The sequence below is a fragment of the Phascolarctos cinereus genome, unplaced genomic scaffold, assembly GCF_003287225.1.
Source record: "Phascolarctos cinereus isolate Bilbo 61053 unplaced genomic scaffold, phaCin_HiC Scaffold_726;HRSCAF=1367, whole genome shotgun sequence".
Taxonomy (NCBI): Eukaryota; Metazoa; Chordata; class Mammalia; order Diprotodontia; family Phascolarctidae; genus Phascolarctos; species Phascolarctos cinereus.
In genome coordinates, this window is record NW_027556098.1 from 103,392,696 (window position 1) to 103,419,217 (window position 26,522).

A 26,522-nucleotide genomic window follows, 5' to 3' on the forward strand; every position below is an offset into this window, starting at 1 on the left:
TAACTATTCAGGAAATGAAGGCAATCTTCAAAGACAAAATAGATACATTTAAATAGGCAAAAATGTTAGGAAAAAAACCTTTTACAGAATAAAATATTGTACCAAAAAATCAAATAAATAACAAAAAACCCAACTGAATGAAGAAATAATTTATGATTATATCATGTCAGATTCTAATTTATAAGTGGTCAAAGGAGACAAATTGACTATTTATACTGAGGAAACAGGGAACCATCACGTGAAAAATATGCATAACCTTACTAACAATAAAAGATATGCAAACTAAAACAGCTTTAATGTACCAATTATGCCAACAAAAAATAAATAAAAAAGATGTGATTCCTTATTGGCAAAGATCCTGGTGGCACTACACATTTTCATTTTTTTTCCCTAGGGAACTACCTAGGGAATGACCCTGTGGACCATACTGTCCATGTGGTTTTTGCAAACCTGTAACAAGAGCTACAAACATCCTTGGGTCCAGAAGTTCCACTCTGGGTTGTACATGCCATGTAAATAACTGAAAAGAAGAGAAGGGTAGGGAATAGGGAGAGAAGTAATTTGCACAAATGTATTCCTAGCAGCACCATACAGATGCAGCTAAGTAGAGCAGTAGATCAAGTGCTGGGCTCAGCATCAGGAAGACCTGAGTTGAAATCCAGCCTCAGACACTTATTAGCTGTGTGGCTTTGGGTAGGTCACTTAATGTCTAGCTGCCTCAGTTTCTTCAACCATAAAAGGGAGATAACATTAGCACCTAACTCACAGAATTGTTATGAGGATCAAATGGGATGATATTTGTAAAATATCTGCCATATAGTAGGTGCTTTATAAATAATTGTTTCCTTCCCTACCATAAAAAGAAAAAAATTGGAAACCACAGAATTTTTTAAAAATACAAACATGATATAATCTACTCCCTGGCAGTTGAAAACCAAATCTTGTTTACCTTTATATCTTCCCCCATACCTAGCACATTGCCTTGTATGTTGTTGTTGTTATTGAGAGGAGTAGTAGTATTGGCAAGTGGCAGTGGTGGTGGCAGCGATGGTGGTGGTGGCAGTGGTGGCGGCGGCGGCAGCAGCTGTACTAGTGGTCATCATCATCATTCAGACTACTGTGAATTCACTAGTGTAAGGAAACCTTTGCAGCTAGGTGGTTCAGCGGATAGAAAGCTAGGCCTAGCGTCAGGAAATCCTGAGTTCAAATCCAGCCTCAAACACTTACTAATTGTATGTCCCTGGGCAAGTCACTTAACCCTGTTTGCCTTAATCCATTAGAAAAGGAAATGGCACACCACTGCAGTATTTTTGCCACAAAAACCCCAAAGACAGTATGATTCACAGGGTCATAAGAGTCAGACATGATTGGATTGCCTCAACAACAACAAAAGGAAACACCATATAGAACCAAGGAAGATAAGGAACTCCTGTAATTTGTGTCCTAGGGAGTTAATTAGGACACTCAAGAGTTGAAGTGACTTGCCTACAGTCACACAACTGATATGAACCAGAGGCAGAATTTGAATTCAGGTCTTTCCTCACTCATAGGCCAGCCCTCTATCCTTATCCTATGTCTCATACACAGTAGGCACTTATGTTTACTGGAGGAGTGGTAAATTAATATTATTGAATATTATATCACATATACTATTATAAATAAGATATCATTATTTAAAACTATAAGCATGTAAATACATGGAAATGCTTATATTATGGAATATTAAAAGAAAGGCAGAATACAAAATAGTATGTACATACTGATTATAATAATGAAAATGTATGCATTCAAATTAAAGGTCCAAAGAAGACCTAGAGGTAAATATTTTGGAGTTTAATGTTGGTTGACTTCCTTATTTCTGCAAAATTGCTTAAATTCACAAGAAACAGTACTTACTTTACCATCAGGAAGTTCCATATAGCCTTCTATATCAGTCACTGCTGTTTTGCCAAATCTACCCAAAAATCCTTGTAGTTTAAGACCAGTGAACGTTAAGGCCATTAACCAGAACCTAAACACAGAAGAAGAAAAAAGAGGAAAAAAACATAATGCAAATATCCCTCAGAGTAAATAAATCTTCTTTCTTATCATCACATTTTATTTTGATGGGTTGAAATGAAACCAGCTAAAACCTGGTTCAATTCCTGCTCTGTTGTAAAGCATATATTTTCTCTCTGAAGTATTTTCCTTCTAAAAAATTGAAAGAGAAAAGAAGCTTAAATAGTGGTTAAATAACTAGTAATCATTATAAGGAAGTTAAGCTAAACATGTTCCTTTGTGTCAGTATCTGTGGGTAATGTCCCCTGGGTAAAGGAGATCCAAATGGCCCTTCAATCCAACAAGGATGTCGTCCTCGGGATTCTCCATCCCTCCTTCATCAGAATCTTCCTCATATCTTTATGGACAAGAGGGAGAAATAGGCACTAGGCAACTGCATAGTTAGCTGTATATAGAACAAGTTGAATAATCATACCAAAGAATATTTGGGTAATTGAATCATTGTTAACATGGAGCTACTTCCTCTCTGTGACCTTGTACTAGACACAATCTCTGTGGCCCTCAGTTATGAGAAAGGACGAAGTTATAAAAATGACCACCAAGATTCTTTCTAGCTTGAAATTGTATGATCCTGTGGAGTAGAGTGTTGTAGAAGATGTATTTAGTCCCATTTATTGTAATAGAATGAGCACTGAGTTCAAATCTTGCCTCGGACACTTTGTGACAATGGGAAGATTCATGTCTCTAAGCTTCAGTTTCCTCATGTGTAAAATGGAGGTAATAATATCTATACCACATGTCTCATAGGGTTGTTATACAGAATATGTTTTTTAAACCAGAAAGTGCTATTTAAATGTGTTATTGGGGCAGCTAGATGGCACAGTAGATACACCACTGGCCCTGGAGTCTGGATAATCAAAGTTCAAATCCAGCCTCAAACACTTGCTAGCTGTGCGACCCTGGGCAAGCCACTTAATCCTAGTTGCCTCGAAAATGTGTTATTGTTTATTATAATAATAACTCATATTCACACAACACTTTTAAGGTTTACAAACTAATGACTTGGTTGAAGACATGAATGGCATGCTTATCAAATTTTTGCTCTCCATGAAGCCGGAAGGCATGGCAAACATATCAGGTGACATTGCTGACATTGTCAAGTTGACATTACAGCTAAAAGGTTGTAATAGGCTGGAACAATTGACCAAATGTAACAAGATTTTATTGTTGTCTGGAACTATGATTTCATCCATGTATGGAGTTCCCACTGAAGAAACTCACCAATGCATGTTGGTAATTACCCTATACCTCAGTCATAGAAAGTTGTCTGGGACACTGAGAGATAAAAGTGGCTTGTCCAGGGTCATACAGCCAATACAGGTCAGAGGCAGATTAAAATTAATTTAAGGAGAAATAGTTATCTCTTCCATACTATGAAGTCTAGAATGTCTCAGACTCAAACTTCTAAAAGTTGTCTATGTAGATAAATAATAAGAAAGAATAAGGTTAGGATCACCCCTTGTGTATATAGTTCTTTACCTACTTAGATTTCACAAAGGAAAAGCCAGTAGAATGGATTCATCCAAGGGATGGATCTTTAGACCATCAGAAGATCGGCCTTACCTCTAACTCATTCCTATAAGACAGGACACTAAATCTACTAACTATATCATGAACTTTCCACCATCCTAAGGGCATACTTCAATTACTCAATTTTGGGTATTGGTACAAATTTCATAGATGTCTCTATATATCACTACATGTCCCCTCAGATTCAAGTTCACCATAAAATATTGGCTAACAGTATTGGAGATTTTAGAAAAACTAATCAATATCAAAGGCAAGTCATGACACATGTATAGGGAGAGTATAGGTAGTTCCAAAGGAGACACACAGACATGTTGGACACTTTCCAATAAGAATGAATCCCTTGAGATAATAAAGGTGTGTCTACGTGTGTACACATATATACACATATCTGTACATATATATGTATATATGTATGTGTATATATATATTATATATATATATATATATATATATATATATATATATATATATATATATAAAATCTTTTTTTTAATCTGTCCTAGGACAAAAGAACCCTATTGCTATAGGATTACATGGTAGCAATAGAGTAGATAAAATTGGGCCTTTCTCCTCTGACATTATCCTAAATTTAGTCTTTATAAGGCAAGAGCTTTAGCCCATGAGCTTTGTGAGCTAGATATAATTGCAATTCAAAAAGAGAGGACCAGTGGATTTGGCATTGTTTGAATTTACAAATGGTCAGAAAACATTCATGGTTTTAGTGTTTCTGTAAAAAAGGTGAGAGATTTGGTAAATTTTTCTAGATCAGCAGTTCTAAGAGTGGTCTGCTGACCTCAAGGGGTCCCCACGTCCTTTTAACAGGGTCTGAGAGGTCAAGACTATTTTCATAACAATACTAAGATGTTACTTGCCTATTAAAATACCCCCTCTGTTTTCCAATTACATATCTATGTGGAGCTGAATTGTCTTCATATACTTCAACCAAAACAGAATATCACAGTAGATTGAACACAAAAACAGTTATAAGAATCCAGCTGTCTTCTATTAGGATGGACATCAATAAAGAAATTTATCAAAAAGAAAAGGAAAGAAAAGAAAAGAAAAGAAAAACAATACCACTACTCCAATAATTTTTTTGTTTTAGAAAATATTATTTTTCACAAAAACATGTTATTTATACTAGTGTGCAATGAGTTCATTATTATTTGAATGAATTAATAAGTATATTAACATTTTACCATTTTTATTTCTCATGTGGTAAACAGCAATAGATATAACAAAGCAGAAGCTCTTTGCAATCCTCAATAATTCTAAAGAATGTAACGGGGTTCTGAGATCAAAATGTTTGAGGACCATTGCTCTAGATCAAAGGTTCTTAACCTGGAAATCCATGAATTTTAAAAAATTTTTGATGACTATTTCAATATAATTGGTTTCCTTTGTGATATTTTATAAATTTGTATTGTATTTTATGCTTCTAAAAACATTATTCTTATAGTGGTCCTCAGGCTTCCCCAGACTGTCAAAGAGGTCCACAATGCAAAAAAGAGGGGTAAGAAAACAGGCTCTAGAAAGTGTTTCCAGCCCTCAAATGTGATCTTAATGACTAACACCACCCAAATAATGCTATTCGGTTTTTACTGAGTTTCTGAAGAAGATATATGCAAAAATAATCATAAAAATCACAAGATTATAGCAATAGGTAGAGGAAAAGCTTTTGATAAAATCTCTCTCTCTCTCTCTCTCTCTCTCTCTCTCTCTCTCTCTCTCTCTCTCTCTCTCTCTCTCTCTCTCTCTCTCTCTCTTTTTAAAGACTAAAGAACATAGGAATAGATGGAATTTTCCTGAAAGTGGTATTGTAGGCCAGGTCTGACTCATGTCAGTTTGGTATTTCCATCAGAGTTTGAATGAAATGTGATACTTGTGACAATCTAACAAAAGGAGATTTACTTAGCTACATAATATGAGGATACTCAGCAAAGCTATAACACTGATTTAGCTGAGTGCAGTTTCCTTGACTTTGTGTTAGCTATGCTGACCTACCAAGCCTACAAGAACAACTCCAGCATTCCTTTGGACTGGTTTTTATACTCAGGCCACCAGGAATCTATGCCAATGGCACAAGCCTCAGTCCCTTGAGTCAGTTAAGTCTTAAGGACAGTTTCAATACCTTTTAAGGGAAAAATTAGCTTGGCCTATATGTCAGACATTGCTCCGACCACATAGAGTAAGCACTATCTATCTAATTAACAAAAATGTATTTTAAAAGAAATATAGGACTAATAACGTAGTCAAAAACCATGTTTATAAAAACTCAGAAATAAAAATTCAAAATATAAGAAAGTAATTATCTATCTACAGCCAAGAGCTAACCTTTCTGTAGTAGAGAAATATCAGAAGCTTTTCCAGTAAGATTGGAAGTAAAAGAAGGATGCCTATTGTCATCATTCTTATTTGATATAGTTCTGGAAATGCTAGTTGTTTTAATAAGACAATATAAAGAAACTGGGGGAATAATCATAGTTAAAGAAGAATTTGTTGATGGTTTACTAGACAACTGCAGAGATTCAGCTAACAATCAATTGAAATAATAACCAGCAAAATAGCACAATGTAAAACAGACCCACAAAAACATCAATCTTTCTGTGTATGACTAAAAAAAAAAGACAACAGAAGATAGGAAAAAAAATTCCATTCAAAATGACTATAAAACATCTAAAATATCTGGAATCAACCCACCCAGACATACTCAGAATTTATATAAATGCATCTGATGGGTACGTAACATGGTATCTCAAAGATGTTTTAATTTTCATTTCTCTTAGCGATTTTTGGAGTGTTCCTATCCTTTGAGAATGGGAAAGACTACTTTTATTCTCTTAAACTTGTACCAACTCCCTATATATCCTAGATGTCAGACCTTTCTTAGAAAAATTTGCTATATTTCCCCCAGTTAACTGTTTCTTTTCTAATTCTAGCTGCGTAGGTTTTGCTTGTAGTAAAGTTTTTCAATACATGTAATAGAAATGTTCCATTTTATTTTGTATGATCACCTGAAATTCTTGTTTAGTTAAGAATTCTCCTCCTAGCAATAATTACACAACCATTCTTTACAGAAATAAAGACTTGGATAATTGGGAAAATACTAATTGCCCCTAGATGGGTTGTCCCAGTATAATAAAACTGATGGTACTACTTAAATGTATTTATAGAGTTAGCACCATAATAATCAAACTAACAAAGGGTTATATCATAGAAATATAAAATATTAATAAAATTGATCTTGAGGAATTAAAAAGTCAAGAATCCCAATGCCTAGTACTACCAGATATCAAAGTATCCTATGAAGCAGTACTTACTAATGCTATCTAGTATAGATTAAATAATAGAAAAGTCAAGCAGTTGAATAGAGTAGGTAAATAACAGCAATCAAAAGTAGCAGCACAATGTTCAATAAACCCATGACACCAATTAATGGGGCAAGAACTCCCTATCTGACAAAGAAAACTAGAAAATGTTCTACCAGAAATTTGCTGTAGACTAACATCTTTCACCATAAATAACATAATAAGCTCCAAATGGATTTTGTTGTTGTTTAGTTGTTTCAATCATGTCTGACTCTTTGTGACCCCATTTGCAGTTACCTTAGCAAAGATACTGGAAGGGGTTCCCATTTCCTTTTCCAGCTCACTTTACAGACAAGGAAACTGAGTCAAACAGGGTTAAGTGACTTGCCCAGGGTCACATAACTAGTAAATGTCTGAGTTCAGATTTGAAGTCAGGTCTTCCTGACTGTAGGCCTGGGCTCTATCCACCGAGTCACCTAGCTGCCCTTTCAAATGAATACATAATCTAATTATAAAAGGTCATATGATTTTTAAAAATTAAAGGAAAGAGATATTTTGTGTAATTATTGCTAAGAGGAGAATTCTTAACTAAACAAGAATTTCAGGTGATCATAAAGATAAAATGGAAAATTTCTATTACATGTAATTGAAAAATTTTAGTACAAGCAAAACCTATGCAGCTAGAATTTAAAAAGAAACAGTTAACTGGGGGAAATATAGCAAATTTCTCTAATAAAAGTCTGATATCTAGGATATATAGGGAATTGGTACAAGTTTAAGAGAATAAAAGTAGTTTCTCCATTCTCAAAGGATAGGAACACTCCAAAAAATTGCTAAGAGAAATGAAAATTACATCTTTGAGGTACCATGTTACATACCCATCAGATAGACTTGTCTATAGAAGATGAATTGTTGGAAAGAAGAATTGTTGGAGGAGATGTAAAAGGACAGGTACGCTGATGTACTGTGGTGAAACTGTGAACTAATTTGACCATTCTAGAAAACAATTTGGAACTGAACAAAAATGCCACTAAACTACATACATACTCTTTGACTGAAGGATACTATTGCTAGTTATGCATACTCACAGGCGTACTCCAAGACTGAGGAAAATAAACTGTGGAATGGCTGAACAAATTATGCTATATGAATGTAATAGGTACTATAAGAAATGATGAAGGGGATGATTTCAGAGAAACCTGTGAAGAATGATATGAACTAATGCAAAATGAAGTGAGCAGAATCAGGAGAACAATTTATACAATAACAAAAATACTATAAAGACAAACATCTTTGAATAACTTAGAAACTATGATCAACACAATGATCAACCATAATTCCAAATGACTCATCATGAAATACACTAACTACTTCCAGAAAAATAGGTGATGGACTCAAAGTACATATTGAGGTCTATTTTTTTTTAACATGACCAATGTAGGAAATTGTTTTGCTTGACAATACATGTTTGTATTACATTTTGTTTTTATTGCTTTCTAAATGGGGGTGGGGTGAGATGAGGGGGAGAGAATGTGGATCTGAAAATAAAATTAAATTAAAATTTTTAAAAAGACTGAGGAAAATGACCCATATGTACGAAAATATTTATAGCAATGCTTTTTATTGTAGCAAAGAATTGGAAATAAATTAGGTTCCCATTGATTGGGGAATAGTTGTAGTGTATGAATGTAATGGAATATTGTTACACCATAAAAAATAACAAATATAACAAATTTGGAAAAACATGGGAAAAATTTATGAACTGAGGCACAGTGAAAGAAGTAAAACAATTTACACAATGATTACTATAATGTAAAGGAAAACAACCTTGAAAGACTATAGAACTCTAATCAATGCAGTAAGCCATCATGACTTCATAAACTGGTGATGAAGCATGCATTCACCTCTTGGCAGAAAGATGGTGGACTAGAGGTACAAAATGAGACATTTTCAGACATGGTCAATGTGTTAAATTATTTTGCTTGACTATATATATTTGTTATAAGGGAGGATTTCTATTTGGGGAGAGGAGTTAGTGTACAGTGACAGATTTACAAAAGGAAATAATATCAATTACATATTTTAAGAGTACAAATAAAAAAACAAAATGAAACTCATAAGGGGACATAATGAGGCCAGTTCTGTTGGTATTTTGCAAAATTTGATATACATTTTAAAAAGCAAACTATAGTATTAACAGTTGTTTCACATACAATCACCTTTTTTTCATATGCTGAAATGTCCATCTTTGTTCATAATCACGTAATAAAAAAGAACATTTTGAAAACTGTCCAATTTTGAGTCTCTCCTCTGTTTGAATCCCTCTTATTTTGACCCCACATACACACTTACTAAGCGGCTATTTTAATTTATTTACAGGGAATATAGCTGCTTTTCTGCTCAATTCCCTTTATCCCTTTAACTGTGTCTTTCATTTAAAATGATAAGAGAGGCAAGCCAGAAAACTTTCGTTTGAATAGTAAAGTTTTAATAAATGTCATTATGAATTTTTGCATTTTCTCTGTCTACGCTGAGTGTCATGTCTCTACAATGAGCAAGATTAGGTTTTTCCTGGCTAAGGAAGTTCATGGGTTGCTTGGTGTTCTTCACTGTGCTAACTTTAACATGTTAAATTTTGTATAAAACCTTTGCCTTTTCAGTGTCTTGTTTTCAGACATCTATTGATAAGTGGGTGAGTAGATCAGGTTGAAGCTTCTACAACTCAACAATTCAGAAAACATTTGTTAAGGGCTTGCTATGTTCGAGGCACTGTATTGTATGCAATTATGTATAGTGTCTTCTCATGTTTATTTTTTCTACTTAATCTCATGTTGTTTTTACCTTCTTCTCTAACAGCAGTTCTTAGCCTAAGATCTGCAAATGTGGTTGTCTTTTTTTTTTAAATAAATTTTGGAAATATTTCAGTATAATTGGTTCCTTTGCAAGCCTATGCATTTTATTTTGTGCATTTAAAAACATTATTCCAAGAAGAGGTCCATTGACTTCACTAAAATGCCAAACAGGTGCATAACACAAAAATGGCTAAGAACCCCTGAGCTCTGCTTCATCAATGGACTGGCCATACTTATTTCCTGGTTATTCAGAATCAATTTCATTTTTCGTCATGAAGTTCATTTCTCCAAGCCCTGCCCAGTGCGTTTTTTCTCTCTTATGAAGTAGCCCAAAAGCCTCTGGTCTCTTCCATTTCTTAAAGCTGAACTATATTTTTGCTATGTTTCCCTGTTCTTGAAATCACTTAGTATCAAAGTATCTGCTGAGTTGATTTGCAAGATATCATCAAGTTCTTCATAGAATTTTTTGACTTCTTCATCATCTGCAGTAGACATTTGTGCACAACTTCTATCTTTGTAGTGGTCTTTTTGTGTATACTTATAAATACTGCAAGACAAGGCAACCACGTGTCCCTCTGTGTCTCTCTTTGGTTTCTTTTTTTTTGCATGATGGCACTAGCTTCACCGGCTTTCTTTTTCCAAGGAAAACCTAGGTACCAGCTTTCCTTTTTGCAGCAACTTCCTAGAGTAAATGTCAACATCCCCCAATTCTTCCAATAATGTCAATCTGCTAGTCCTTAAGACAAAGATCTCCCATTTAAGTTAATATTTACACATGGTTTAAAATCCCTCCCCTAATTCTCTCTCCTTTTCAGTTATTCTAAGGGAAGAGAAGGGGAACCATCAACCCAGCATACAGCACCAAGGACCATTCTGTATTTTTCTTTATCTCACAGCTTTCCATACAGAAAAGATTAAACACCAGTGGCCAACATACTGATGATGAGCCTCTCTGTGCTTAGCTTGCTTCATTTTTGGACAGCAGACTCAATCCATCACCAGGACCATACTTGAAGCTTTTCCAGGTTAAAAGAAACTGCCAGAATTTACACTCCACTGGCATAACTTTTAAGAAGGCAGGGTCACCTTTATGTCATGATAGACCATCAAAATAGGATGTTATAGTTTTATTCATTTGTAAAACTTATAGAGAAAGATGCTAAAAAATTACAAGTAGTATCAACTCAAGTTTGTCTTGAAACTTTCTAAGCTATATCATCTCCAGATCATTCATAGATGAAACTGGCAGAAGAAAAACCAAAAAATGGAAAATTTAACAGACTTTTCAGTGTTTTTATAATTATCTATTTGCATTACCAATGACAGTAGAGTCATGACATTTAGACTTTAATCCCTTTTGTGCCATACGAAGAAGTGGAAATAGTACTTTTAAGGAAGTCAGGAAGAATGGTTGCCCCAAGCCAAGTACAAACTGAGGAAGTCCATATTGGAGGCAGGATAGTCTTGAAAGCACTGAGGGATCATTTTATAAGGAATCTCAGGAAGAAGGAGATATCCCCCAAATGGAAAAATATATATAGATAATATTTTTATCAAAAAGGTGAGTAAGAGGCCATTAGTAACTAGCAATCCATATGCATCCCTTCTTATCTCAATTCAGAATCAATGTACACATAGATCAAGTGGTGTCCTTGATGAAATAATGAAGACTTTTGCAGATTATTTTATATGGCAGATTTATATCTTCATGATCACACAACTAACTAGAGAATATAAAACTCTACTGTCCTTTATTTGTTGACTATCAAAAAAAAAAGTGGTTTACTTAGCAGAGCAAAATGTTCTAAAGGCTCTCTTCCAACAAAAATTAAGACCACACATAAATTAAAACCGTACCGGATTACTAGGTAAATGCAAGATTAAGACAGCTCTGTTCAGTGACCCTCTGATTATTAGTGTCACTGCCAGTCAATTCTATTGCTTAAATAACCTTCACATTTACTGCTGTAATTTCCTCCTGAATGCCATGATGTTGAAGTCAATTTTCAAGCGTGGGTTTCATTCCTGTTGTCTTAATTTCTTAGTGCTTTGCTTTTGTCTGTCCTCTCTTCTATTGTTCAGTCTTATTTTCATCTTCTTGCTTCGTGCTTCTGTTCTCCATCTGGGCAGACAAATTTGAGAGAGCTTTCTAGCTGTAGGGTGAATTTTTAAAGACCAAACAGCTGCTGGCAACTAAATCACTTTCCTATTGGGCACAAGCTGTCAGTTTTTGGGAAAGCAGATGCTATGAGAAGTTTATATTATGAAATACCTCCCCCCATTCTCTACCCTTGGGATTTCCTCAAAATAAAAGGCTTCCCCTCTCCATATTCTCTCTACTGTTTCTCTGGATAATTTTCCACTATCATTCCACAGTATTCAAAAAGTTGGGGTGGGGGTGATTTTCTTTTCCAAAACTGCCTATTTGGAATTTGTGACCCCACCCCTTTCACTTCCCTGGTGGTATACCGCCATATTTTTCTGTCAAATGCTTTATAACACAAGCACTCAATTGTGGAATGCATATCCATTTCTACACCAGTTCTAGTAAAACTCAAAGCGCAAATTATACAGATTAGAAGACTTACAGGTATCCAGTTTCAGTTTATTCAATAAGGTCAGTTACAAATTTAAATTTAAAAAATTAAAGGAATTCTTTTCCATTATCTACTGCTTAATTACTCTTCCACCTTCTATTTTTTTCCCTCAATGCCTTATACTTGTCACTGTCTTTTCTTGCTCACTCATCATAAGTGCCTTCTAAGGACTGAGCCATTAACTCCATCCCTTTGTCCCTGCAGGATCAAGACCTAATTCTGTCAGGGCTCTCAATCTGATTCTTTGATTTCAAGTATAAATTGAACTCCTCAAAGCCTCCTACCACTAGATGATAAGAACTAGAAATTGGAAGGGACCTTAGTGTTCATCTAGTCCAACTCACTCATTTTCCAGATCAAGAAATTAATGCCCAAAGAGGTTAAGCAGATTGCCCAAAATCACATGGGTAATAAGTGGTAGCATTGAGATTTGAACTCAGATCATCTGACTCAAGTTCCAAAGTTTCACTGTTACCTACCTGCCTTCCTACATTCAGTCCACAGAAATTTCCTGGGTAGATTTTCCTCTGTTCTGGGCTGATAGTAGCCTTGGTCTGAACCTTTAATCTTGTTGATATCCTTGGTTCCTCCTAACTTTTCTTCCTAGTGACTTGCTTTCTCCAACCCCCTTAACTTCAAACAAATCATCCAGGATATAGTACTCTTTCCATTCCTCTAGAAGACCTTATTTCCTTTACAATTTTCTTGGCTCCTAGTGTTAATTATAAATATGGCTATTCCTCCCCCATCCTTAAAAAGCTTTCACTTGCTACCATCCCCTCAAGTTATCCTCCTGCCTACATCTTCTCCCTTTCACAAACTACTAGAAAGAGCTATTTGCACATAATTCTCTTACCTTTCACTCAATTCACTTCCCAAACCCACCACTCAAAATAAACTGTTCTGCCCAAATTCACCAAGAATTTCTATATTTACTAAATCCAATGGCCTTTTTTCAGCCTTCATCCTTTACCTCTCTGCAGCACTTGACATTATTGACCATCCCTTCTGCCAAGATACTCTTTCTTCCCTAACTTTTCATACCCTGTCTGAATGATTGATTAAGCCACCTCAGTCTCCTTAGCAGCAGCATCATATCTCTCTTTCCTCTCTCTCTGTCGTCTCTCTCATGTCTCTCTCTTTCTCTCTCACTCTCTCTTTCATATTCTCTCTCCCCCTCTCCCAAATCTACGTATCTACCCCTCACCTCTCTCCTGAGCTCTACCCTGACATTTCCAGCGCCTTGCCTGACATATCCACCTCGTTTTCCCATAAGCATCTTAATTTCATTTTTCTAAATTTCTAAAAACAGAACTCATTTCTCTTAAGCCCACTTCTCCTCTAACATCCCTTTATATAACCAGGGCACCACCATTCTTCTAGTCACCCAAGTTCACAACATAATCTATACACTCTATAATCTAATCTCTATAATTGACAATCACAGCTCTTTACTCTCCCTTACCCACTCCCCCAGTATCAAATCAGCTAACAAGAACTGTCACCTCTTCCTCCACAATATCTCTCACACCTGTTCCCATCTCTTCTCACCATCCTAGGTCAAGCTCTCATCACCTCTTACCTGAACAATTGCAATAACCTCCTAATTGGGTTTCCTATATCCAGTCTCTCTCTTCATCGATCCATCCCCTATATACCTGGCAAATCAATACCTGTTAAAGAACATGGTTTTTCTCTACTTTTTATATAAATCATTTATTTTCATGTGTAAAGGATATGCCAATATTCACATTAATTGGATTGCAATTTTACTGGTTAAATTCTCTTCTATAATCCTTGTCTCCAAGTGGGAACAGCCCTATGTGTATAGCAGAAGAGGCCCTGCACCTGTTGGACCTATCTCTTTTGTACATTCTTCCAATCCTTTGGTAAGTTTGTACAACCTGGATGGATTCTGACTAACGTTAGCTTCAACCTTTTCTCTTAATTTTGCCAATCTTCTTTCTTTTTCTATCTTTTCTCTTTGCTTTTCTCTCCAGAATTCTTAATTCAATTTTACATAAATCTCTCTCTTAAAACCTAACAATTTCATTTATACACATTTTTCTTCTTTCTTCTCTTTTAATCTTCTCTCCCATCTCCTTTTCAAGTTTCAACAATTCTTCCTGTTCTTTCTTCTACTGAGTATATTTTTGTAGCAGTAATTTTAGGTGAAATTGGAACTAATTTTCTCACTGTTGCTTCCTCTCTTTTTCCTCTTCTTCTTTTAATTGAGATGCTTGTTTCGTAGATAATTCCATAATTTTCTGCTTTTTCCAGGCTTTGTTTGCTAATTTCTCTTTCTTTCTTTGCTCCTCTTTTTGTTTTTGGGAATCTTCTTGTTGAAGATCATTAGTCATGAGTACTTCCTCTGACTTTTCTTTCAACATCAACATATCTTTTTTTTCTTTCTTCTTTGTTGTCCATTCCTGAAGACTCATTTTTTCTTTCTTCTAAAGATGGAAATTTTTAATACTATTTCTCATTGTAGTTGAATTTCATCTTCAGTCCTTCCAGGCAGATACACTAGAACTTCTTTCATATAGCTGGGCTTCCCTTTATGCCTATTTCTCATAAAGCACACGTTTGAGGTGGATCCCTTGCAACAAGGACTGGAGAAAATAAAACAAGAGCTCATCTTGCTATAGTACCTTAGCTTGACAAAGCACTTTCCTAACAAGGTTATAAGATGGATAGTATATTATTATCATTCCTATTTTACAGTTATAGAAACTGAGAGGTTTAGAGAGGTAAGGTAACTTGTCTATGGTTACACAGCTAACAAGCATCAAAGAAGAACTGAAACCTAAGTCTCACTAAATCCAGGGCTCTTCCTACCACACCTCCCCATGAGCCAGGACATTTGTAGTAGCCAACAGAGCTTACTATTTGTGTGATTATGAAGAAATCTATCTCATTGTCTACCAGTTTCCTAGCAGTCTCTGATCAGGAAGTCAAAGAGGTTTTCCTAAAGGGCAAATTTCATCATGTTACCTGCCACCCACTCCCTACTAAGTAAATTGCAATGACTCCCCATCATCTCTAAGATCAAACATAAAATGCTCTGTTTGGCATTCAGAGCCCTTCATAACCCAGCCTGCTCCTACCTTTCTCGTCTTCTTACACCTTATTCTTCACCATATATTCTTCCATCCAGTGACACTGGCTGCTGGGCTGTTCCACAAACAAGACACTCTTCTCGGCTCCAGGCATTTTTTTCTGGCTTTCCCTCATGTTTGTAATGCTCTCCCTTCCCTCTCTCTGCCTACTGGCTTTCCTGACTTCAAGTTCCAACAAAAGCCCATTTTCCCAACCTCTCTTAATTCTAGTGCCTTCTCTCTTTTAATTATTTCTTATTTATCTTGCATATAGCTTGTTTGTATGTATTAGTTTGTTTTCATCCCCAATTAGATTGCGAACTCTTTGAAGGCAAAGAGCTTTTTCCTCTTTTTGTAACCCTAGCGCTTAGCACACTGCCTGGCATATAGTAGGTGCTTAATAAATGTATATTGACTGACTGACCACCCTCTCCTCCAGGAAACTGTCTGTTCTTTGTGTTTTCATTGTATTACTATCTCCTGGTTCTCCTACCTGTCTGACCTTTCCTTTCCTGGATCCACATCACAACACCCAGAAGTGTGTATGTGCATGCACTCTAAAATCTATCATCTTCTCTTTTCTCTTTGTGCCCTCTCACTTGGAACCTTCATCAGCTACCATGGATTCAATTACCACCTCTTTGTAGATGATTCCCAGACCTGCCTATCTTGCCTTAGTCTTCTTCCTGAGCCCCAGATCCACATCTCTACTATTAGACATTTCTAACTAGATGCCCCATAAGTACCTCAAATGCAACTTGTCAGAAACAGAATTCATCTAAAACAAAACTCATCTTTACCCCTCCCTCAAACCCATCCCTTTTCTGGACTTCCCTATTATAGTCAAGGACACCACCAACCTTCCAGGCTCTTAGGTGTGTGACCTCATCCTTGATGCCAAAATCTCATTAGTTATGTCCCCACATGTCTGACATATAACCTCTTCTATTTAGGTGCTGGCCAGCACATGCTGGTTATCTCTCATCTGGACTATAGCAACAGCTTCCAATTTGGCTTCCCTACCTCAAACCTCTCCTTTCTCCAATCCATCCTCTACAATGACTTTTCCTAAAAAGAGTATTTTCCTAAAGAGCAGGTGTAACCATGTCACCCCTCCCCCCACTAAGATAATTCCTATGCCTCCTTGTTGCTTCTAGAGTTAAACAGAAATTCCTCTACTTGGTATTTAAAGCTCTTCACATAGATGGAGTAGTTATTGGTTTAACTTGATACTATATGACATGGGATATAAGTTGATCCAATGACTACGTCAAATTAAATTTTTCTATATAAAAACGTAGGTTTCAATACATGCTGTCTAAGAGGTTGATCCCTTTAAAAACTCCCCTCTACTTTCTACACAATGTGTAAAGGCTCCTTACATATAGCTCTTTTCTCTACACTCTGCAGTACAGCCTTACTGGCCTATTGCTATTTCCCACACACAACCCATCTCATCGCCTTTGCAATAGCTCATCCTCCATGCCTAGACTGCACTCACTCCTCCCTCCCCACCTCTCATAATCCTTCAAGGCTGTGCCTAAGCACTGCCTTCTCTGACACCTTTCCTGATCCTCCTAGCTGCTAGTGCACCCCCTCCCAACACAACCTTGTATTCTCTGAGCATATATCATATATGTATCTATGTATATAGACACATGTTATATAATCTGTTATAACACAAGCTATAGGGCAGAGACTGTTTCACTTTTGTCTTTGTATCGCTAGTGCTTAGCACAGTGCATGGCACTTAGGCACTTAATAAATGTTAATTTATTGACTGCCTGGTTGATTGAAATATACTAAATACACATCTCAAGTGGTAAAGACATACTTGAAAGTAAAGCAATGAATCAGATGACTTCTTTCCATGTCATTCTAAGAGTCTAATTTTAAAAGTCATGTTACCTATTAGCAGGAAAAATAACACATTTTAAAATAATCCAAAGATAAACTGGAAAAACATATCCCAGCTCCAAGAACCTTTCACAAGGTATCCCCATTGATCTCCACTGACAGCGAGAGTGTACTGATCACTTAACCTACTTGATATGACCTGATCCCGCTGTGGTAAGTTGCTCTTCATCTTCAGGGTTGAAGGTGACCTTAAAAACGTCCTGGGAAAATGCTTTTGTCCTCAGGATTGGCTGTTCTTCTTTCCAATTCCAGACTGTTATTGTGTAATCAGGGTAGCTACCCACAGTAGCCAGCAATGAACCAACAGAATTAAAGCTTGCATATGCATAGGCTTCTTCAGTCCCCTCTGGAAGAATAAACGATAATTAGGAAAGACCATATAAAATGTTTTTATACTACATCAACAGGAAAAATTTTTACACATATCATTTTTATTCAGGATCTCCCTAATGACTATATTGACCATAACTCTTGATTACTTATATTAAAGAAGGGGGGATGGAGCAGGCATTTATTCAGCACCTACTATATGCCACACGCTATGCCAGGCACTTTACAAATACTACCACTTTTGACAAAGAAAGAAGAAAGGATCACATATAATCAAGAATTACAAAAAAAAAAAAGAATTACATATAATCTGAATCCTTGACTTTGGAAAGCATTACAGGATTTATATTCATTAGAAGAGTACTCTGTTTTATTTGGGAAAACACAAATTTTGGTTGCATTCACTGAACCCAGCTTACATAGAGGAGGAACAAGAGAGCAGGGACACAGAACCTAGTATTAAAACTTTGCTGCAGATACATTCCAAAGTGAAACTATGGCATTCTGAACAGCCTATGTTCAGAATCAACTCATTGAGAGTAGAAGGGCAGTACATAAAAGGGCATGATATTACATTTTCTGCCATATTCTGTAACCTTTAATATTTAGGTCAGGGTTTACGCTTCAAGTTCCACTGAACCCACCTCGGAGGATTCTGTAGGGCCTCAGCAAAGGATAATCATAAATGATAACATTTGGATAGACTCCTTTCTCAGCTACCACAAAGTGGGTTTTGTCTGGGTGAACCTGTAAAAATAGAAATTCACTAATTCACCAGAATCAGGTTCTTCTGGATGCAACTGTCACATATAATACAATTATATATTAGTAATTTCACTCAATTCAAGCTTTTATTGTTAGGATCATGCACAAAAATAGCCATTTCATAAATATTTCATAACAATAATGAATACTCTGATTTCAACTAAAAGTAAAGTTGTGCTAACTTGGAGTTTCATCTTAGACATATATAGATAACCATGTCAACATACATATTTTATATTAATAGATGGAGTAGTTATTGGTTTAACTTGATTTTATATGACATGGGGTATAAGTTGATCCAATGTCTAGGTCAAGTTAAATTTTTCTATATAAAAATGTAGGTTTCAATACATGTTGTCTAAGGGGTTGATCGCTTTAAAAATTCCCCTCTACAAAAATATCACTTCTGGCAAGGTTCCCTCTTTCCAGACAAAGGCAAATAAACTTAGAGAAGAAGATGCAGCTGGTGCTCAACTGGATGTGAAGCAAAACACCAATAATGTGCTCAGAACGAATGTAAACTTTTCAAAAGAAATTTTATCATTTTGATGGATGTTCATATTGTATTTTGTTGGTTTTGTCATTTTACAAAGCTAATACTGGAACCAATAAAAGCAGAAAAATTGTAGGTTTCCTCAGATACTTCTCAGAAGAAGGGGAATCCAGTGAAAAATATATTTGTAGCAATGGGGGTGCTACCTTCCTACACATAGTGGGCACCTAGAAATTCAAGGTTCTCCTATGCCCAAAGGGCAATCAAACTGTGCATACCCTTTGACCCAGCAATATCATTTCTAGATCTATATCCCAAAGAGATCATAAAAATGGGAGAAAGACCCACATGTACAAAACTATTTTAGCAGCTCTTTTTGTGGTGGCAAAGAATTGGGAACTGAGGAAATGTTCATTAATTGGGGAATGGCTGAACAGGTTGTGGTATATAAATGTAATGGAATACTATTACGGTATAAGAAATGAGTAGGCAGACTTCAGAAAAACCTGGAAAGACTTACATGAACTGATGCTAAGTGAAGTGAGCAGAACCAGGATAATGTTGAACACAGTAACAGCAACATTGTGAGATGATAACCATGAATAACTTAGCCCTTCTCAGCAATACAATGATCTAAAATAATTCCAAAGGACTCCTGATGGAAAATGCTACCCACATCCAAAGAAAGAACTGATGGAGTCTGAATCAGATCAAAGCATGACATTTTTACTTTATTTTCTATGTTTTTTTTTCCTTTTGGTCTACTTCTTCTTTCACAACATGACTAATATGGAAATATGTTTTACGTGATTGCACATATATAATCTATATGAAATTGCTTACCATTTTAGGGAGGGCAGAGGGGAGAGAGGTAGGAAGGGAAGGAGAAAATTTGGAACTAAAAATTTTTTAAATGAATGTTAAAAATTGTCTTTATATGTAATTGGAAAAAATAAAATATTATTTAAAAAAATAAACTCAAGGTTCTCTAGGCATCCTAGGTTCAAGGTACCATATAGGTCCACATCTACCCCCAAACCATAGCTTACAAGCCCCTATGATGTTTTTGCTTTTCTCTAGTCTTCCACAGACACAATTTGTTCAAAGCAAAAGCATTTACTGAAAGAGCACAGTAAGACAAGTATCAATAAAATATTCCTCCCATAAACCTATGGCACAGTCTATTATAAAAATATACACTATCAGTGGGAAGAGTGCGCACACATAAAGATCACACATGAGGGGCATTTCCATAATGAAAATGTAGATCCAGATCACCTGTGTAAAACCATGGAATAATGCACAAAATCATTACAAAATCACAAATGAAAAGATCACAAAAAGGCAGTCAAACTATGAGTAACTGAAAACCCTATGAATCTACAAGAAAACAAATAATGAAATATATCTAGCCCCTTATGACAGAGTGCACATTTTGTTAGATTTTTTTTCTTTATCACAATGGGGAGGGGAATAAAATGACTACAACGTAAATTCAGTGTCTGCTCAATTGTGCCTGTCATCTGTTAGTACACAGATGACTTGTAACTACTATATAGTTAGTCTATTCTCTGCAGGTCTGTGTTTACAGCTCTTTTGTGAGCATAGCCCAGAGCCTTAGGACTATTTCAGTTCTATCGTGAGTCAGACACACAGCTATATCAAGCCAGTAAAAATGAAATAGTTGCTTAGGTCATATCTATCATGTCCATTGATGCAATTCTCCCAGGCCTGCCTAATATTTAGGCTGTTGCGAGTACACTGCTTTTACTCCCATTACATCACTGGAGATCAACACTAAGGATATGCAGATTACCCTGGCTCTTCACTTAGCCAAACTGGAGGGGGCAGGGTGAGGTTTTTGTGCTGAATTTCTATAGAAATTCTCAAATTGCTGCTCTCACTGCAATGGAACACTGACAAGATAACTATTTCCTTCTATAAATCCTAGGTGAGTTCATTAACAACGTCTCAACCAAGCAGAACCCGTTCTATACTAATAATCATTTCTATTTTTGTACCTAAAAACCACCTCAGATCTGTTGATGATCTTTGCTTTCTTTCATTAGGGTGACTGATTATGTGATCCATATCCACCTTATCTAACAACTTAAATAGGTTTATAAATAGGCTTACAAGGGCCAAATTAACTTCCACCAAAAGTCAGCCACCAGCCTACTATAAAACCTGTTTTAAAATCAATAATCAATGCTGACATAAATATGTCTAACCAAGGCAGAAAGGACTATCACCTCCTTATTTCTGATATCTATGCTTCTCTAAATATAGCCTAACATCACAGTACCTTCTTTGCCTTCTGTAACACATTGCTAACTCATATTGAGCCTTCAATCCACCAAAAATTTCCAGATTTCAGCTGGAAAATGAGGGACTAGATCACAAGATTTTAAACCAGGTCCTCTAACTTCACAGCCAATGAAGTTTCCATTTTGCCATGGAAGGAGGGGCGGGGGGCGGGTCATGACCTTGTATTTCATTGGCATAAGAAACTCCCTGTGAAGAATTTCTTTACCAAGGTGCATCACAGAGTTATCTGGGAATACTAAGAGGTTAAATGACTTATCCATGGTCACACAGTCAGTGAAAAAATGAGACAGGACATGATCCCACTTCTTCCTAAGTCTGAGGCTAGCTCTCTATTCATAATACCACACTGCCACCGAATGCCATGGAGTATGAGAGACCAGTGGCAAAAATGGAGGGACAAGGAAATCCTGCAACTATTAACTATCTAGGGGTGGCCACTCATATGTAACAATGAACGTTAGGCCAATGTTGTTATATATGGAAAAAGCACTGGTTTCGTGGTCAAGGGGACTTGAGTTCAAATCCTGCCTCTGATATTTACTACCTTTGGGCAAGTTATTTAACCTTTTTGGGATTCACTTTCCTCATCTAAAAGATAATGACCTCTGAATTCTCTTCCAACTTTAGATTTGTTGTTGTTCATCCTGTCCTTCATTTTCAAAGAATACTAATGATATCACGATGTTGGGGTCAGGGTACAGTGTCTTTGGCTGTGGCTGATCAATCCAATATGACTTTGGAGGGCTCTACCATAGGTCGGGCATAAGTAGTCCATTAGAACATTTGGGATGGAGATGTCTGTGGATTTGCCCAGCTCACATTTCCTCTGTGCTACTGCGATTCTTTGCTCATGGAGTACAGTGTCTTCTTTGATGCAGACACGCCATGTTGGGCGGTCCTGTGCCAACATCTCCCATGTCTCACAATTGATACTAAAGTTCTTCAGAGAGATCTTGAGAGTTTCCTTGTACCACTTCCACTGACCATTGTATGAACACTTGCCTTGTGCAAGTTCCCTGTAAAACAGTCTGTTAGGTAAGCATGCATTTGGCATTTGGGCTATGTGGCCAGTCCATCTGAGCAGTGCTTTCTTCAGTAGTTCAGGTTGAGAGAGGACTTCAATGTCCTGTACCTTATCTTGCCAGGTAATCTTTAGAATTTTTCTAAAACAATTCAAATGGAATCAGTTCAGTTTTTTCTTTTTTTTTTTTTTAATATATTACTTTCCCCAATTGCATTTAAAAACTTTTAACATTCATTTTTAAATTTTTTTAGTTACAAATTCTTTCCTTCTCTCCCTCTCTTCCTGCCACCCTGAGACAGTAAGTACTCTGATATAGGTTACGTATGTGCAATCATGTAAAATGTATTTCTATATTGGTCATTTCATGGGAGAAAACTCAAACCAAAAAAGAAAAAGAAAGTGAAAATAGTCTGCATTCAAACTCCATCAGTTCTTTCTCTGGAATTGGACAGCATTTTTCATCTTGAGTTCTTTGGTATTGTTTTGAATCATTGTGTTGCTGAGAATAGCTAAGTCATTCACAGTTGTTCATTGTATAATATGGCTGTTACTATGTACAATGTTCTCCTGTTTCTGCTCATTTCACTTTGCATCAATTTGCATATGTCTTTCCAGGTTTTTCTGAAATCCTCCTGCCTATCATTTCTTGTAGCACAATAGTATTCCATTACAATTATATACCATAACTTCTTCAGCCATTTCCCAATTGATGGATATCCCCTTGATTTCCAATTCTTTGACACCACAAAAAGAACTCCTAAAAATATTTTTGTACAAATAGGTCCTTTTACCTTTTTTTTTTTAAAAAAAATCTCTTTGGGATGCAGACCTAGTAATGGTATTGCTGAATCAAAGTGAAATTGCTGTAGTATACAGTTTTATGACCCTTGGTGTATAGTTCCAAATTGCTCTCCAGAATGATTGAATCAGTTCACAATTCCACCAACAGTGCATCAATGTCTTAATTTTTCCACATACCCTTTAATATTTGTCATTTTCCTTTTCTATCATATTAGCCAATCTGATAGGTGTGAGGTGGTACCTCAGAGTTATTTTAATTTGCATTTCTCTAATCAATAGTGATTTAGAGAATTTTTTCATATAACTATAGATGCCTTTGATTTCTTCATCTGAAAGTGTCTGTTCATATCCTTTGACCATTTGTCAATTGAGTAGTTCAGCTTTCTGGCATTGCACTGATACGCCATATAGGTTTCACAGACATACAACAGTGAAGTCAACACAATGACTCTGCAGATCTTCAGCTTGGTATGCAGCCCAATACTTCTCTCCAACACTTTCTTTAGGGACTTCCCAAATGCTGAGCTAGCTTTGGTAATGCATGAAACCACCTCATCTTCTTTGTGGACATCCTTGGAAAGAATACTGCCAAAGTAAGTGGAAACTTATCCATAGCATTCAAAATTTTTCCATTTACTGTGAACAATGGTTCCATGTATAAATGGTGTGGTGCTGGCTAATGGAGGACCTCTGTTTTCTTCATGTTGATTTTCAGGCCAAAATTAGCACAAGCAGCAGAGAATCAACCCATAATCTGTTGCATCTCAGCCTCAGAGGCTGCACTGAGTACACAATCATCTAAGAACAAAAAGTCACACATCAGCACTCACTCCAATTTGGTCTTGGCTTATGGTCTTTTCACGTTAACTAATTTACCATCAGTGCAGTAGCTAACCTCGATTCCATTTTCATCCTTATTAAAGGTGTCTGACAACATCACAGGAAAGCAGATAGCCCTGCTTCGCTCCATCAGCAACTTGGAAAGCATTAGAACATTATTCTTCATCCAGCACCCTCACAAGCATGCCATCACGAAACTGGTGGACAATACTGATGAACTTCTCCAGGCAACCACATTTTGCCAAGATCTTCCACAAGCCCTCACAACTGACAGTATCAAAGGCCTTGGTCAGGTCAATGAACATTGTGTACAGATCTCTGTTCTGCTCTTGGCATTTCTCCTGGAGCTGTAGGGCAGCAAATACTATGTCAACTATTCCTTGGCTCTTTCTGAAGCCACACTGGCTCTCAGACAGATGATGTCTTCCAACTAAAGGATTTAATCTAGTCAGCAAGCTGGTATTCCATCCAAAAGAAGTAAACAGCAGGCTCATGACAATGCAACTGTCATTTGCAGGAAAGTGCCACACCATGATCATCAGTGCGTATGTTCCCACCATGACACAGGTAAGGTGTAAAAAAAATTCTAAGACCACCTGGAGACCCTCCTCATCAATGTGCCAAAAGAGGATAAGCTTGTACTTCTAGGTGATTAACACCAGAGGAGGCACAGACTATTAGACATGGCAGTCCTTGGGAGGAACAAAGTCAGAAACAGCAACAACCACTTACTACTGAAGATTTGTGTGCTCATGACTTTCTCATCACCAACATCCATTCACTTAACCCTAACAAAATGTCCTAGATGCACACTCACAGAAAGCAGTAGCATTTAATAAACTATGTCATTGTAAGGAGAAGAGAGAGGGAGGATGTAAGAATGATGAAGGCAATGTGTGACATAGAGTGCTGGACCAATCAGAGACTCATTCTTCCAAGCTAAAAATTCACATTCAGCAAAAGCAGAAGCCCCAAGGCAAGATGACTGCCAGAATTAGCATCAACAGATTAGATCACTTCTCCCTAGTGAACAGTTCACTGCTGACCTGAAGGGAAAGCTGAGTTAGCACACAGTTAATAATAGCAGAGCAGAAAAGGAGGGGACAGCTTTCAAAGAGTTAGAGTACAGCACTGTATTTGTTCATCTGGGCCAGAACACTCACAAACATCAGGACTGGTTTGACAAACATGATGGGGAAATTCAGAAGCTGCTAAACAAGAAATGAGAACTCCACAGGGTTTACGAGCAGGGCAGCTGGTCTGTCTCCAGGAAGGTAGTGTTTAACTCTTGTCAAAAGTAAAGTACAAGTGAAGCTTAGAGAGATGCAGGATTCTTGCCCCAGTAAGAAGGCAAGTGAAATTCAACTTTATGCCAACAGCAATAATCCAAAGTGCTTCTATAATGTGCTAAAAATTATCTATGGGACAAAGACCTCTGGTGCTTCTCAACTATTCAGTGCTGATGGAGCCAAAATGATCACTGACAAGGACATGATCCTGGAGAGATGGGCTGAACACTTCCATAGTACGCATCATCAACTAATACTGAAGTCACTGATGTGCCTTAAGTTGCAGTCAATCCCTCCCTCTTTTTTAAAAATTTTATTTATTTTTAATTTATGGGATAAAACAAGAATTTCCATAACATAGTATAATAAAAAAGATGGTTGCACATGAAAGTGCAAGTCTATTATGTACAACTTGCTATTACTTTTATATACATAATAAAGTTATTGTGTAAATTTCTTTCTCTCCCTCTGCCCTACAAATGACTACCATTAGACATACATACACATATACATATATATGTGTGTATACATATGATTATATATGTGTAGATATAGATACAGATATAGATATAGATATAGATATAGATATAGATATAGATATAGATATAGATAGATATAGATATATGAACATGCTATATATACTTCTATTTATCTGTTCTTTCTCTGGATGCAGACAGCATCTTCGTTCCTATGTCCTTTGTAGTTAATTTGGGTATTTATAATAGTCAAAATGACTTATTCACTCAAAGTTGTTCTTAAAATAATATTGCTGTTACTATATACAATGTTCTCTTTGTTCTGTTCCTTTTGCTCTTCATCATTTCATGCAAATCTATCTGTGTTTTTCTAAGATCATTGAGCTCATCATTTCTTATAACACAGTAGCATTCCATCACAATCATATACCACAATTTGTTCAGCCACTCCCCAATTGATAGGCATCTCTTCAATTTCCAATTCTTTGCTACTACAAAGAGAGTGGCTATAAATATTTTAGAACATAGAGGCTCTTTTCCTTTTTTACTAATCATCTTTGGAATTGCTGGGTCAAAGGGTCTAGGACTTTAGGCAGTTTAATAACTCTTTGGGCATGATTCCAGCATGCTCTCCAAAATGGTTGGATGAGTTCACAATTCCACCAACAATGAATTAGTGTCCCAATTTTTCCACATCCCCTCCAACATTTTTCTCTTGTCCCTTCAATCATTCTAGCCAATCTAATAGGCATAAAAGGTTATCTTAAGGTTGTTTTAATTTGTATTTCTCTAATCAATAATGATTTAGAGCATTTT

At 36.4% G+C, this 26,522-nt stretch overlaps 1 protein-coding gene and 1 pseudogene across 1 annotated transcript in view; both read right to left on the bottom strand.

Annotated features, from left to right (window-relative positions):
* Window positions 1-26,522, bottom strand: part of CFAP44 (cilia and flagella associated protein 44) — a 142,243-nt gene that overhangs the window by 91,806 nt on the left and 23,915 nt on the right. The window contains exons 5-7 of the mRNA XM_021007126.2: window positions 18,335-18,437; window positions 17,490-17,706; window positions 1,897-2,011 (exon numbers count right to left, since the gene is read on the bottom strand). Of these exons, the coding sequence (XP_020862785.1) occupies window positions 1,897-2,011; window positions 17,490-17,706; window positions 18,335-18,437 (435 nt within the window). The remainder of the gene's footprint in view (window positions 1-1,896; window positions 2,012-17,489; window positions 17,707-18,334; window positions 18,438-26,522) is intronic.
* Window positions 14,134-14,983, bottom strand: LOC110222250 (coiled-coil domain-containing protein 112 pseudogene; annotated as a pseudogene).